General features: G+C 61.7%; 1 protein-coding gene across 13 annotated transcripts in view; it reads right to left on the reverse strand.

Annotated features, from left to right (window-relative positions):
- Positions 1-5,617: 5,617 nt before the first annotated feature.
- Positions 5,618-15,173, reverse strand: part of EXD3 (exonuclease 3'-5' domain containing 3) — a 305,064-nt gene continuing 295,508 nt past the window's right edge. For 12 of the 13 annotated variants that reach the window (XM_074609080.1, XM_074609089.1, XM_074609087.1 and 9 more), the window contains 2 exons: positions 14,307-14,400; positions 5,623-6,195 (listed from right to left, as the gene is read on the reverse strand). In XM_074609080.1, coding sequence (XP_074465181.1) covers positions 5,861-6,195; positions 14,307-14,400 — 429 coding nt within the window. In that variant the 3' untranslated portion in view covers positions 5,623-5,860. Of the gene's footprint in view, positions 6,196-14,306; positions 14,401-15,173 lie in introns of all 13 variants that reach the window. The other variant, XM_074609092.1, reaches the window with a different exon arrangement.

The following is a 15,173-nucleotide window of genomic DNA, read 5'->3' on the forward strand; positions in this document are numbered from 1 at the left end:
GGAGCCGTCCCCAGGGCAAGTGACAGGGTCAGCGTGCCCCGCTGTCCCCCCCACCAGCTCCCCTCCGCAGTGACAGCGGTGGCAGACTGAGGTGAAACCACAGCTCCGAAAATCCCAGTGAGCAAAGCCCAGAACTGCCCACGGGCTGGCTGGAAGTGTTGTTTGGGAGGCTCGGGGCTGCAGCTCCAGCCTCCCCGCTCCCGGCTGGGGCCGGGATGACTCAGACGTTGGTGTGACTCAGAAGCTTCCCCCAAACAGGGTCTGGAGAGGTTGGTCTCGTCGCGCGATGAAGCATGGCTCACTGAGGGGGGCTGGCAGCATTCCTGCTTTGCTTCATCCCCAGCTTCTGGCCTCCCGGAGCAAACCCCAAAGTGGCAGGATGCTGACACACGGATGAGTCTGTGTGGAGCCCGGGGGGCTCGGACTGCTCAACCTCCAGCGCTGACAGTCCCACGCTCACCGGCTGGGGTGGCTCCAGCAGTATCCTCTACCAGCGGCTGGCGTAGAGGGCTGCTGGCAAAGCATGAGCCTCGTCCTCCGTCTGCTCCAAGAACACTCGTTAGGGTCCCCAGGTGCTGCCCCAGGGGAGCTGGGGGCTGGTTGACCACAAGGACATGGCAAGGCACAAGCCAGGAGTGTCACGGAAGAGGCAGCTCATGCTGGAGAATCCGATGACTGTTTTGCAGAGCGTCGAAGCTGCTGGCACCAGAGGTGCGTGAACATAAGGACATGCCGGTTCCAGGCATTGAACTGGTCACCCGGACACACAACGGGAAAACGCCCAGACCCAGAGCACCAGCCCAAGGCAGGATCATAGAATCATGGAATCATGGAATGGTTTGAGTTGGAAGGGACCTTGAAGATCATCTAGTTCCACCCCCTGCCCTGGGCAGGGACACCTCCCACCAGCCCAGGTTGCTCCAAGCCCCGTCCAGCCTGGCCTTGAACCCCTCCAGGGATGGGGCCCCCCGATGTCCTCAAGGGTCCGGGTTCAGCACCCTGCAGCCATGGGGCAGCCAATGCCCCAGGGGGGTGCCGAGGGTCCCTCAGCAGGGATCCCATGTGCCCCTTTCCACACGTCTCCTGCCATCCAGCTCGGACACTTGAGGGCTCCAGGAAGGGCTAAAAGCAGAAAAGTGTCCTGGCAGCCTCAGGCAGCCTTCCTGTCCCTGCGCAGGGATGGGCAAGGATGGAGGGATGGAGAGCTGCAGTGCTGGTGTCACTGATGGATAAGGAAACATACGCCGCGGTCCGTACAGCTGAGACTGCAGCCAGAGCACTGGAAGCATCTCCGTCCAAGCATGTCACCAGTGGTGTCCCTCAGGGCTCAGTTTTGGGGCCAGTTTTGTTTAATATCTTTATCAATGATCTGGATGAGGGGATTGAGTGCACCCTCAGTAAGTTTGCAGATGACACCAAACTGGGTGGGAGAGTTGATCTGCTGGAGGGTAGGAAGGCTCTCCAGAGGGCCCTGGACAGGCTGGATCCATGGGCCAAGGCCAACTGTGTGAGGTTTAATAAGGCCAAGTGCCGGGTCCTGCATCTCGGTCACAACAACCCCCAGCAACGCCACAGGCTCGGGGCAGAGGGGCTGGAAAGCTGCCCGGCAGAAAAGGACCTGGGGTGCTGGTGGAGCCAGCTTAACATGAGCCAGCAGTGTGCCCAGGTGGCCAAGAAGGCCAACAGCATTCTGGCTTGTATCAGGAACAGTGTGGCCAGCAGGAGCAGGGAAGGGATGGTGCCTCTGGACTGGGCACTGGTGAGACCTCACCTCGAGTGCTGTGTCCAGTTCTGGGCCCCGCTGTACAGGAGGGACATTGAGGTGCTGGAGCGTGTCCAGAGGAGAGCGACCAGGCTGGTGAGGGGTCTGGAGACCAGGGCATGTGAGGAGAGGCTGAGGGAGCTGGGCATGTTTAGCTTGGAGAAGAGGAGGCTGAGGGGAGACCTCATTGCCCTCTACAGCTCCCTGAAAGGAGGGTGCAGAGAGGTGGGTGTTGGGCTCTTCTCCCAGGTGAATAATGACAGGACCAGAGGAAATGGCCTGAAGCTGCGGCAGGGGAGGTTTAGATTAGATATCAGGAAGAATGACTTTACAGAAAGAGTGGTCAGGCACTGGGACAGCCTGCCCAGGGAGGGGGTTGAGTCACCATCCCTAGAGGTGTTTAAGAAACGTCTAGATGTGGCACTTGAGGGCATGCTCTAGTGGCAGAGATTGTAGGGGTTTTTGTGTGTGTGTATGGTTGGACTCGATGATCTCAAAGGTCCTTTCCAACTATGAAGATTCTATGAGTCTATGAGTCTACGTCCGTGTCCAGGCAAGGCCACTGTCCTGCCACAGCACCAGAGGCCACTCAGGCCAGAGAGACCTCAGCAGCTCCGAAGGAAGGCACTTGCTGCTGACACTGCCATTGGGAATAGGGGACAACGTAAACACCTACCCGTGATGTAGAGGCAGAAAGCCTGTTAGCATGGGTGCCATTTCCTAGTGCCAAAGCCCTGCACCGACACGGGATCCAATACTGGGGCTCATCCTGATGGCCCAGGACAGGGTAATTGTGGCCCAAAGATGAGGAGGTTGCCCCAGGGCACATAAAACCAGGGTCTGTGTCTCTAACCGACTGCATCACCACCTGCAAAGTGGATATTTGGTCCCTCCAGGTACCAGTTTTCCAGGACCAGAAGCCCTGCGAGCAATTCCCAGGGCACCGGGGCAGGTCCATTTCAAGATGCCGGTTGAGCAGCACACTTCATGTCACCGCCTGGCCCCAGAGTGCTGCACCAGAAACAGGACAAAAATGACCTGGGGGTAAAAGCGAAGAGGAAATTCCCATTTTAGATAAAGAAGGAATTAAGAAAAACGCATTAACACCTAGAGGGAGCGTAGGGCTGGAAAAAGAGGACATGAAACACAATTCCTTCACGTTATATGCAAAAAATGTAGACAACTGAGGAGGGAAACAAAGAATCAATGTAAAAATGATGGCCACCGAGGGCGAGATCAGCAGAAAGCATTTTAATCCCATTAGAAGAAATAATCCCCATGGCTGGAGGTGTCAATGTGCACACAGAAAGGTGTGCCAGGCCCCGGGAGCCTCCAGCCAAGTGGGAAAATTGCTTTTTTGCTTCTGCCCATCTCTGGATGAAGTAGCCATCTCCAGGGTAAACCAAGAGAGATGGGGAAGGAGGTGATAAAGATGGCGAGAAGGGAGTTTTTTTTCGCTCAAACAGACCATTTTTGCGTGGCAAGCCCTGGTGCCTTGCACCCCCTGGCCTGGGAGGGTGAATGGCCACCAGCCCATGGGGAAGCCGGGCAGTGCCGGGGCACGGCTGGGCTGTGTGGCCTCGCTGGGTGACAGCCACCCCCCTGGAGACAGGGGACTAGAGGGGACAGATGTGACAGTCCCTGGCTGTGGCTCTGTGGGTAGCACAGAACCTGTTAGCACAGCTCCGTGGGGAGGGGAGGAGAGGAGAGGAGAGGAGAGGAGAGGAGAGGAGAGGAGAGGAGAGGAGAGGAGAGGAGAGGAGAGGAGAGGAGAGGAGAGGAGAGGAGAGGAGAGGAGGCAGCGATTCCCCAGGGAAATCCCCCCAGACCCAGTGTCCCCACGTAGCCAAAGTCTCGGCAGCAGGAGACGTGGTCCCTGAGCCCTCCACGCACAGGGGCTGCACCGTGCCAGGCACGGACATCGCTGGCATCAGAGAGGCCTCACTTTGCGACCCCCAAAACCAGACTGGGAGGAGAGAAAAAGTGGATTTAGGGCCAATCTGCAGCAGCCAGCATCGAAATATTAAGCACTGCAGCGCAGCACGTCCCTCGGTCCACAAGCAGAGCAGTGGCCAGGGCCGGGGGCACTTGCTGGTGCACGGGCACGGTCTGGCAGACCCTGCTGTGATGATGATGGTGATGTTCAGCCAGGGAGCAGGCTTCTTCTCCGAGCTCCGCCAAGTCAAGCGCAGGGAAGGAGGGAAAATAACCCCCCAAAATCCCCTTAAAAACACAGAACCCCAGAGCTGCTTCTGGCCAGAGCCAGACTCACACCTCAGTGTGTCCTGATGGGAAGGGAACAGGCTCAGCATCCCCCTCCCCAGCCAGAATGGGTCCTTAACTTTAAGCACACACAGGGACAGCAGTGCGTGCTGCCGTGGTGACAGTCCCTGCCTTCGGGGTGCTGCTGGCATCCACCTCGGCTTCGTTCATCACTGATGAAGGAGTTGTGGTTATTTTACCCTTCCACTTGAGAGAAATGGGGCTCCACAGACGAGGGGCAGTGGGTGGCCCTGGCAGGGCTGCGAGGGAGGTGGGGATGAAGGAGTGGGCATGGGGTGGGCACAGGCACCCTGCTCCCCTCTGCCGTCTTCTGATGGAAATCGGGACAAAATGGCACACTGTGACCACGCACGTGTCACCAGGGATGCTATGCCACGGCAGCACGGGGTGATACCCGTGGACGGGGCTCAGCAGGGACTGCTGGGGAGAGATGGGGACATTGCGGGGACGGTCACCTTTTAGGGTCGCTTGTACTAATCCCCAGGCAGGAGCTCATGGCAAGAGGGATGTTTAAAGTGTGAAAAGGTTTGGGGTTTTTTTTGCCAAAGGGCTGAGCTGGGGGTGAGATGTCCCAGGGAGGGGAAGGAGCCCCTGGCACTGCATGGCCAGGAGCGCTTGGAGAGGGAAAGCGAGTCTCGTGCCGCAGCGTAAGCTGCCCGGGCAGGCATTGCGCTGGCCCGTAAATGTCACCCTTCAGCCAAGAGCCCCTCGGGCCCTCTCAGCAATAGCATCAAGGGCCTGGCAGTTAACCCGGATTAGAGGAGGAATTTTGCAAATGCTCCTCGGTTGCAGGGTGGAGCGGTTTAAGCCTGTCACTGGGTCAGGAGGCATCGGACGGCAGCGCCCGGAGCTGCGGGGCCAACCTGGCTGGGCACCTCGCTTGGCCTGGCCCCCCCTGCCTCCTTGGGATGCTGGCTACTCCCGCCGGTGGCCCCGGTTCCTGGTGACGGTGGGACCACACGCTTTGCTGCCTTTCCCGTGCATGCCCTGCAGAGCCCCGGGCACGGGGGGTGGCTTGACGGACCCAGCCGGGGGTAGGTGGGCAGGTGGGTACTGCTGACCCCCCAGGCTGGCAGGCTGCTGTGGCACTAGTGGGAGCCCCCCCCAGACTAGTCTGGCTCTGCTGGGGCATCCCCGGCTCCAGCGGGGGGTGATGCGGGTGCCAGCGGCCATCGCGGTGCACCCAGAGGCTTTCCCATGGCTGCCCAGCAGTGCTCAGCCCCCCCGGACCCTCACGCCTGCACCCACCCATCGCCCCCTGAGGAATGCCGCGAGAGCTGCTGGGAGAGCAGGACGGGGTGAGAGGGGACGCTGGGGACGGGTCGTGGTGTGACACGTGTCCCACAGGCTGTGGAGTGCTCCGGGCACCGGAGATGCTCTCTCCCCTCTGCTGCTGTGGGGGACGCGGCTTCTGGCTGCCCGGCATCAGCGACCCGGCAGAGGCGCACTGGGGCGAGTGTGCTGGGCCCTGATGGGTGCCGCAGGGTCGGCACCGCCCGAGTGGCATTTTGGGGAGCTCTGCTGCCCTCTCGCCATGCCCAGCCTGGAGGGAGGCAGAAATAAAGAAAGGGTCTGTTCCCTGGCCACTTTCGATTTAATGATCTCATGGAGGCCGTGAATTTTTGGGCTGTCATGAACCACCGGTGCAAATGGGACAGTCCCCTTCACTGCGGACCCCAAAACAAGAGCCCCCCCTCCCCGCCTTCCAGACTCGCCACAAACCCACAGCCCAAAATCTGCTGAGGTTCACCGGGGATCATGTCCCCTGTGGTCCCTGTGCTGTTGCGGAGCCGTCCCGAGCCCCCGTGTCCCTCCTCAGCTCAGCTCGTAGATGCTCTGCTCATCCCCGGCGGTGACAAGAACGTCTTGAAACTGGGAGATGACGCGTCCAAAATGGGACCCTTCCCAAAACACCTTCCCGCAGCGGGTGCAGCAGTAGAAGTCGGTGAGCTCGGCTTTGTCCAGCACCCCGGGGGGGATGGCACCAACCTGCAGGACCGTGTCCCCCACCAGCGCTGCGGACGCCCCGTGCTGTTCTGGCCCCTCCAGCCGCTCGCCGTGCCGGGGGGAACCGGGCTGGGCAGCGTCGCAGGCTGGCACGGCGGCATCGCAGCCTGGGCTGGGCTTCTCCTCGCTCCTTGCCAGGCAGCCTGCGGGGAGAGGAAACAGCAGATAAACCACCAGGCACCGGTGTGACGAGTTGGGTCTGTGCTCAGCCATGTGAATGACCCTTGTGAGGGACCCATCATCCCTGCAGGGAGTCCAGACTCTGCCCTGCATCCCGGGGAGGAGCATCCCATGAATCTGGGAGAAGGTGGCCACCAGCATCCACCAACTGCTTGCCCTGAGCACGGCATCCATGCAGTCTCCTGCTCCCCGGCAGCCGCCCGGCACCTCCCGCAGCTCCTCCGCCGAGTCCCAGAGCGGCCTGGACAGCAGCAGGCTCTGCCGCGCTCTGGGGAGCTATTCCAGTCTGAGGACCTGCACCAGTGCTGCTGCTGTACTGGGTGCAGTGGTTTTGCCTCCCTGTTGCAGGTTGGGCAAGGCTGCTCTCTGAGACGGGGCTGTGCCCCCTGGGCTGCATTACAGGGCAAGCAAAGAGCAAGGGAAGCCTTTACTGCTGCTTTAATTAAAAAAAGTACCATTAACAGCTGTTTGCACTGCTTAGGACACCCAGAACTCTCCTGGCCTGCCCGGGGACAGCGGGTGTTTGGGTATGTGTGACACCCACCTCCCATCACGCAGCCTGGGCAGGGGACACCGTGGGGTGCCGTGTCCTTGAGCCCTGGCCCCGGGCAGGCGGATAGCTGCCATCACAAACTGAGCGCCACAAACCCCACGGCATTTTTGGCAGCTGGGTGCAGGCTCTCACCACCCGCGACCGGGGCACGGCAGGTCGCTGGATCCGGGCGGCGGAAGCCGAGGGCTGAGCTGCCTCCCATCCATCAGGATGCCTGGCAGCCAGGGACGCCCGCCGCAGTTATTGCTGCGGGATGACTCATTTTTGGCAAGGGGGGGGACTTGTCCTGCCCAGGCATCAATTAAGACAACAAACGGCATCCTGCATGGCTCCAGCGGCACCTCTGGGGCATCCAGCCTGCCCCTTTCGAGGATCAGAGGGAGCCCGGTTGGGAGCCAGCTGTGCCGGAGAGGTACACAGCATTCCCGGACGGCTGCTCCCTGCATCCCAATGCCACCAGGAGCTGGGACACGCTGGGGATTATTGCGGGGGAAAGCAAGGCTGAGGACAGCCCTGGAATGACCACCCGGTCCCAGCAGAGCCACCTCACGTGGCGCGGCAGAGCCTGGACCCGTCACCGCACAAGCAGAAAGAGCCACAGCCAGGGAGAGGTGCGGGAGGCTCAGCTTGCACCAGCCCCTGGTTCAGGGGGGCTCCCCAGAGCCCCCCCGAGACCTTCCACACCTCCTCAGAGGAGACCAAACAGCCACACTCAGGGTCGAGGCTGTTGCTGGGGATGTTCTCAGGGTGCTGTTGCAGACCACCCCGGACCACCACGCAGCCCAGGAGTGGCACAAGTTTGGGGAACGTTGCCACAACAGGAGGGGAAGCAGCCCCAGCCCCAGGCCCAGTCCCAGCCACCGGCCAAGAGCTGGGCTCACCATCGCTGCGCCCTGGGCCAGCGCCCCGCAGCCCTGCTCGCAGAGGCGCCTTTCCTTCATCCTCTGCATCTGCTTGGGACACCGATGCCTATTCTGGGAGAAAAAACAGTGACCTCTATTTCCCATTTTCTCCAATTTTTGGCATGTGGTGAAGCACCCGGGCTGCTCTCAGGAGATCCGTGATGCCGCGGGGACCTGGAGGAAGAGCCCTAGAGCCCTGTTCCCGGGGCACAGAGCCCGTCAAGCGGGTGGCAGATCCCCATGGCAGGAGGCAGGGACTCTGCCCTCACCCTGTGTCTGCTCCCTCCGCCCTGTGCAACACGATGGCACGGGGTGGCCTCAGCCTGGGCGTGCAGGGACCGGCTCGCTGAGAAGGCCGAGCTGCAGGATGCACCTCCCCAAGCACCCGCGCCACGGACTCCCTGGAAAACCCTGGGCCATCACTTCTTTTGCTTTGGTTGATAACACACAGACACAAATCTGCCTTTCTTCCCCTTTTCTATTCATCACTAGACCCCTGCATCCCCCTCCAGGACCCCAACGGGAGGGACCTGCACCTTGGCTGGGACTTTTAGATCCAAGCGTAAGTGAAGCGACGCCGCCAGCAGCCAGCACTGATGTCCGACGTCTTTCCCTGCTGTGGAGCTTAAAAAATTCCCTGGCTGACCTTGCAGCCCCTCAGCCCTGCCAGTGCCGGGGCAGGGACACTCGATGCTCCCGCAGCAATCCTGGGCAATTTGCTCTCCCTTCCGACACGCTCCATCAGCCGCCCTGCTGCTGGCGGGCAAAGCAAACTGCAGACGCCCCCCTCTGCCCTGCATGGATGGGGGGGTGGAACCCCCAGCTCTCCCAAACACCCCAATCCCACCCCCCCGGGGTTCGTGAGAAAAAGGCAGGCAGGGAGGAAAAGTTCATCCCTTAAAAGCCCGGGGAGAGAAAGGCCGCGATGGTCACCCAGTCGTTCTGCCTTTCGCTTGCACCAGCCCCCTCCTAATTGTGGCTCTTCAAAGGGTTGAAAATGCTACATCACTTCAAAGTGACCATTTTTGAATGGGAGCTTGTAAAACCCCTTCTCCCCCTCCCACCAAATTCTTTCCAGGGCTTTTGAAGATGCCTGCGCCCCCCCCCTCGCCGCCACGGTGAAAAGGGCCCCTGGGCGCCAGGCACAGGGTGCCAGCTGGGTACACAGCGAAAACTGTGCCAGGAAAAGGTCAGATCCCCCAGAAAGAAAGGGGTTTTCCTGGGGAAAAGGGGGGATTTTTTGAAGGAGGAGGGTTTTTTTGCCCCCCTTGAGATGGGCAGAGCCTTCCCCGGCAGAGTCGCTGCTCCCGCAGGGCTGCAGCCCAGCTCACCCCGATGCTGTGAACAGCGGAGTTACGCTGGAGCCGGAGCGAAAGGCATGTGTGGGGTGTGTGGGGCTGAGGGGGGCCGAGCCCGTCCTTCCAACGTGCTGGGAGTTTTTCAGACCTATGGCTTCCAGAGGTCTGCGACGGTTTGCACCAAAGGCTGGATTCCCACCGCATCTCTGCGGAGGAGAAATGAAAGCGATTCCTTACCAAATCAATTCGAAACACCTCTTGGGAACTAATAATCCCATTATAAAACATCTTGAAAATAAAAAGCCTTTTGCCTCTCGCTCACCTCTCCCCCCTCTTGCCCGGGTCACCCTGGAGATGATGGAGCCCGATGCGGGGTTGAGCCCTGCAGCCCCCCAGCCCCCCCGGGGCTGAGCACCCACACGTGTTAGTGCCGCAGAGCTCTGCAGGCAGCCAGGATTGTCCCCATTCTGCAGGGCCATCCCCGGCCCGGCATCCCTGCTCCGTGCCGAGCAGTCTCCCCCTGCCCTCCCCGCGAGCTGTGACCGTGCCCTGCCCTCGCACGTGCTGCCCACCACGCTCCAGCCCCTGCCCGCCCCCGGGAATTAACACCCCACGGGAACAGCACAAACCGCCGCTCTTCCCACCCATGGACACGTCCCACCTCCCAGCGAGTGCTGCCGTGCCCAGGAGAAAGGGAATGCTGCAGGACGCCAGTTCTGCTTATTTTGGCTCAGGTTCCTCCCCAGGCTGAGCAAGGCCACCCTCAGTGGTGGGATCCCACCTCTGCAGCCCAGGAGACGTCCTCGTCACCCCGGCGGCAGCCCCCTGCTTTGTGCCCAAGCCACTGCCACCCAGCCCAGAGCTCGGCTGGCCCCATGCTCCACGAGGTGGGGAGCACCAAAGGCTGGATTCCCAGCGCAGGAGCCCCACCAGGCCGGGAGGGATCCCCTTCCTTGAGCCCCCGGCCCCCAGCACCGGGCAAAGACCCACGGCAAAGCCACATCTCTCGCCCTGGGGCACTGCATGGTTCCTGGTGCCCAAACACTGGGGGGCTTTTGTGTGCCCCACTGCTGGGTCCTGCTCGTAGATGCTGGGGCTGAGCCCAGCAGGGGGATGGGGGGCACGGCAGGGGCTGCCCGCAGTGGGCAGGGGGATGGTCACCCTCCCCTGCCCACAGAGAGTCCCTTAGCGGTGCGGGGGTCATACTGAAAGGCCACCACAATGGTGACACCGATGACCCATAGTCCCTACAGCCTATTCTGTTGGCTGCAACGCAGGAATCCTGGTCAGCATTACTGGGACCCCCCCACTGCGGGATGGGGGACACGAGAGGGCCTGGGAAGCTGGGAGAGAGCAGGATCAGGGCAAACCTCCTCTGAACCCGTGCCCATTCCCCTTTCCCAGACCACACAGCCCTGATTTGGCTGGAAACAACCCATCCCCGCGCTGTGAGCCCTGGGCACCCTCGGGGTTTCAATGTCAGGGCACTACCAGGTAACCCAGACTCCCCGGGGGAGGCGGATACTTCTGCAAAAAATGCTGCCCCCCCGGGCCCCGTTTCTAGCCTAGGTCCTTCTGTGTCACCCCAGTTAAGACCAGGGCCTTGGGGCGAGGAGCCGGGTGCTTGTCCCGGCCGGCTGGGGCGGCTCGGCAGCGGGAACCGGGAGGTGCTGGGGTCTGGCAGCGCTTGTGCAAGCTGAGAGCCCTGCTCCCAGCCCGCCAGCCGCACCCAGCTGTCATCGCAACCGCACACACGAGAGACTCGTCCGTAATTAGGCAATTAAGGCTGAGGTGTTTTGGAGAAAGCGCACATCGTAAAGGCTTTGCACAAGGCTGAAAGCAGACCTGGGAGCATTCTTGGAGTACAAAGGTGCATGGGAAACCTTGCCGCGGTGAGAGATCGAACCCGATAAGAGGAGTTACGAGCCTGAGAAACACACTGGATTGCAGGGCACTGAAGATGCCTGGTTGTCTTTTCCTCCTCGATAAGGCAGATAAGCAAAGGACAAAGGACCTGGGATTGTGCAACCTGGGCTGCAGCAGCCCGGCCACGATCTTAAGACATTCCCAGGGTGGAGGAGGGAGGATGAGCTCAAGGCGAGAGGCACCTTCAGCTGCCATCATCTCCCCGCGCCGCTGCGGGAGAAAACTCTGCCGGCTCCCGCACCCAGCATCGGGCAGGAGCACCGAATGGTCCCCGGCTCCTTCCTGGGGAGCGTTCGGCACACCACCACTGTCAGCGGGTACGTGCAGAGCTCTGCCAACCCGCAGCCACAAAAACATCCCTGGCTTCCCAGCCTGGCGGTGGTTTTTCATATGAGCAAGCGAAATTCTTCCGAAGAGGGCGAGCTGGCAGAGCGTGACCCAGCTGAGCCCGGGGGGTGTTTCTGGCCGGTCTCACCACTGAAGCCCCCGGTCCCGGCCCTGCCCTGCAGCTCCTTGGTCCCCATCCCTGCCCTGCCTGGGGACAGATGTGAGGATGCCCCCATTACCCCACTGTTCCCCAGAGGGAAGAGAGTCGAAATGCACGGGCTTGCCCGGTCTGAGGGTGAAGGACCAGTTGTTTTCATGTTTTGCAAAATGTTTCAGATGGCAAGGGGTGATTTTATGATTAAAACAGCCTTTTCTGTTTGGCAAATCCTAACCAGATCGAATGCGCTCCATCCTCGCCTTTCCCAGGGAACGGATTTCAGCTGGCAGAGCATCCCCTGAGCACCAGGCCCTGCGCCAGCTGGTTTTACCACACTGAGTAAGCAAGAGGCTTCCCCAGGCCAGACAAGAGCCTGTGACACATCCCATCCCCCTGGGACATTTGGGAGCCCTCACGCTGCCAAGGGCCTCCAGCCAGATCCCGTGCCGTGTGGTGACCCACAGCCCTGCCGCCCCTCTCTGCCCCATCCGCTGCCTGCCCCAGGCACCTGCGCGGCTCAGAGCATCCCACTGGGAAAAGGCATCGCAGGGTAAAGCTGTCCGGGCTTGAAACTATTTCTAGCACTTCCATCAAAGCCCTCACGCAGGGCAAATGTGGCTGTGTCAGGGAAAACATTCCCTAAAACCTGGGAAAGTCCTAGGTCCAAGTTGGAATGAGCTATTACAGGATGAATAATTTGCCCCTCAGCGCTTGGAAGCTCTGCCATAAAAAAACTGGGAGCCAAATGGAGCAGCCAAAACATGAGCAGTCCCGGGCTGTCTGCAGGACCCCGGGACTTGGGAGCACCCGAGCAGGCACAGGCTTATGTCAAGGGTTGGTCCTGCAGGATCCATCCCCATCCACAGCTGATGGCTGCCCCAGCATCCGTGGCTCCCGCTGCGCCTGCCTGCTGCTCCCCGGAGAGGTGACATCCCCCGGGAGGTGGCACCCTCCTGGCCTGGGAAGCAGAAACCGGGAAAGGGCATTTTCTTGCCAAGCAGCAGCATCTGGACACGGTCCTGGGGGTTAATCCCTGCACGGTGGCGTGAATGAGATGACACGGCCTGGGCTGGAGTCATGGAGCAGGGGCCAGTCCCGGTGCGGGTGAGCAGCTGGGGGCTGTGGGTGCTGAGCCCCCTGTGCCATGCGTTTGGCCACGGCCAAGGGCAGAGCAGGTCCCTGCCACCAGCCCCCTCCAGAAGGAAAACGCGAAGGAAATCGGGAAACAACGGAGATTTTCCTTATGAACGCACTTCTCTGGCTGCCCATCCCATCCCACTGCCACCGCTGTCCCCACCAAGCGATGGCAGGACATTTGTCATCACACCCTTCCCCTGTTCCTCTCCCACAAAACTTGACCCAAAGTGGGACATTTTGGGGACAACCCAGTTGAGCTCATGCTGATGCTTGCAACCCCAGCAGCCCCTGGCAGAATATAAACAGAAGCAGAAACCCCAGGGTGGCTGAAGCCCCAGGACACAGGGGACCTCCCTGGCAAGTCCCCAGGGGGACGTTGGCTTGGGTGCCACCTGCCCAGCGATGCCTGCTTGCACAGGAATCACACCTATTTTACGTCTTCCCTGCAGCAAAACACCAGCCCTCTGAGGATGTTGTGGCGCCTTTGGTCCCCGACCGCTCCGTGTTGGCGGATGCTCCCCATCGGAGGATGCTCCCCGAGAGGGCCGTGCCCGACGTGTCTGGTGCAGGGTTCCCGCCTGGCCCAGCAGCCAGAGGTCCTTCCCCGTGAGCCTCCCCCAGGGACACGGGGGACCTGGCGAGAAGCCGCCTGGCACAACAGGGCCACGGGGTGTTGCAGCCATGGTGTAATCGGTAGAGCACGGTGGTCCCTGAAGAGCCTGCGTGGAGGAGCAATGGTGCCGTGCGAGACCCCCCCCAGATCCACCATCCCCGTCCTGAAGGGGGAAGGGGAAACCGCTCACACGGCTGAACGCAAACCACAGCATTTCTATTTCCCATACACTAGAACTGGCTGAACAGGCCCGGCTGGTCGCTGGGTACACACACAGCGAGTGCCCTCACCAGAGAAACCGCTGGGGAGGATGCCCCGGCCTTTCGGGAAGCGCAGCACTCCCAGGCTGCCTACACCATGGGAAAAGCCGCCCCACCATGTCCCTCATCCCCAGAGCCACGCGTGCGGTTCCCAGCAATGCCGCAGCCGGCCGGGAGCAGCCGGCAGCCGCCGCTTTGCGCTGCTCTCTCCTATCGAGCAGATGGGGAAACTGAGGCACGGCAAGCGATGCATGCGAGGCCCAGGCTGGGTCGGAGCAGCGAGAGGGGCACGTTTCCATCCTGTCACCAGTGTCACCACCAAAACACGGCTCGCTGTGGGGAGGACTGTGGGGGGGTCAGTGTAGCTCGGGGCAGGGCACGGAGGAGCCTTCCCCCTGCCGAGCCCGCCGGAGCCCCGCCGGAGCCTCGCCAGGCAGGCGGCACCACGTCACTCCTCCTGCAGCCTGGCCTAGCTCAGGAGCCACCGCACAGGCGAGAAAGGCCCCATTAGCAGCGCCTGCCGGGGGGCACTTCACAGCCCAAGCTGAGTTTTCCATGAGGCTGTCACTTGAGCCGCTGCTGGCATGTCACCAAACCACCCCGGGCTGGGCAATCCCACGGGCGACCCAGTGCCTCGCAGGGCAACGCGGGGCAGCCGGGAGGGTGGGCTGGGAGCCGCGCTTGGCGTGCACCAGCTCAACCAGGCACCAAGCGGGCTTGGAAGAGCTCTGCGGGTCCGCATCCAGCAGCAGGATGGTGGCAGACGACCTCATTCCCTCTCTGAGAGATCCCCAGCTGGAGCGGGACGGTCCCAGGTCACCGGTCCCAGGGCAGCGAGTCCCGAGCGGGAGGGGGCTGGGGAAGGAGCGTCACTCCCAGCCATTGGCGCCCACCCACTTACCTGCGCCACCGTGCCCCGGCGCCTGCCTGCTGCCCTCCACCAACTGCCTCATCCTCTCCCTCGTGACCTTCAGGTACTTGTCGCAGTTGCACACCTGGAAGAAGAGAGAGGGGGAGGTGGGTGAGATGGCGGCCGTGCCCCCCGGGCAGCTCCTGCCTGCCCGGAGCACACAGCCCCGCACCGGGCACCCCCGGCAGAGGCTGGGCAGCCCCCAGTCGCATGCATTGTGGCAGGGGGAAACTGAGGCAAGGCCTGTCCCACTGATGGGGGGCGGCAGAATGGCATCAGGCACAAATCTCGGGGTTCACAAGCCACAGGAACTTCCTCTCCAGAGGCACTCCACCTTTACGGTGCTTAGCCACATCTTCACGCCAGGCCGCCGGTGCCACTGCCCGCCCCCAGCAGACCTCACCCCCAGCCCTACACCAGGCCAGAAAACACCAGAAGCGGAGGTTGCCATAAAACATCAAGCAGACACCCAAAGTTTGGGCTGAGGCTTCGAGGCTTGTTCTCTCTTGTCTCATAGGAGCTACGGAGGACGTCCGCGGACCCTGAGACACGCTGGGGTCCCGGCTGGCTCTGCTCCACCTGGCTCTGCCGCGGCACCACAAGCACCGAGTCCCAGTTTCTAACTCCACCTTCGGTTTGCCAGAACCCACCCAGGGAGGTCTCGGAGCACTTGCACGCAGCGGGGGCTGGCCCTTGGGGAGCCAAATCCCTCAAGGAGCCCCCAGACCCCACCGCCGAGGAGCACCCGCAGCGGGTGCCTCGGGCTGAGCCCAGGGTGCGGCCGGCAGCCGAAAGTGCTCGCCCAGAAGCCATCGGCACGAAACCTCCCCGGCAGCATCCCTGACAGCTTCGCTCTCC

This window comes from Larus michahellis, chromosome 15, assembly GCF_964199755.1.
Source record: "Larus michahellis chromosome 15, bLarMic1.1, whole genome shotgun sequence".
In the NCBI taxonomy this organism is placed as follows: Eukaryota; Metazoa; Chordata; class Aves; order Charadriiformes; family Laridae; genus Larus; species Larus michahellis.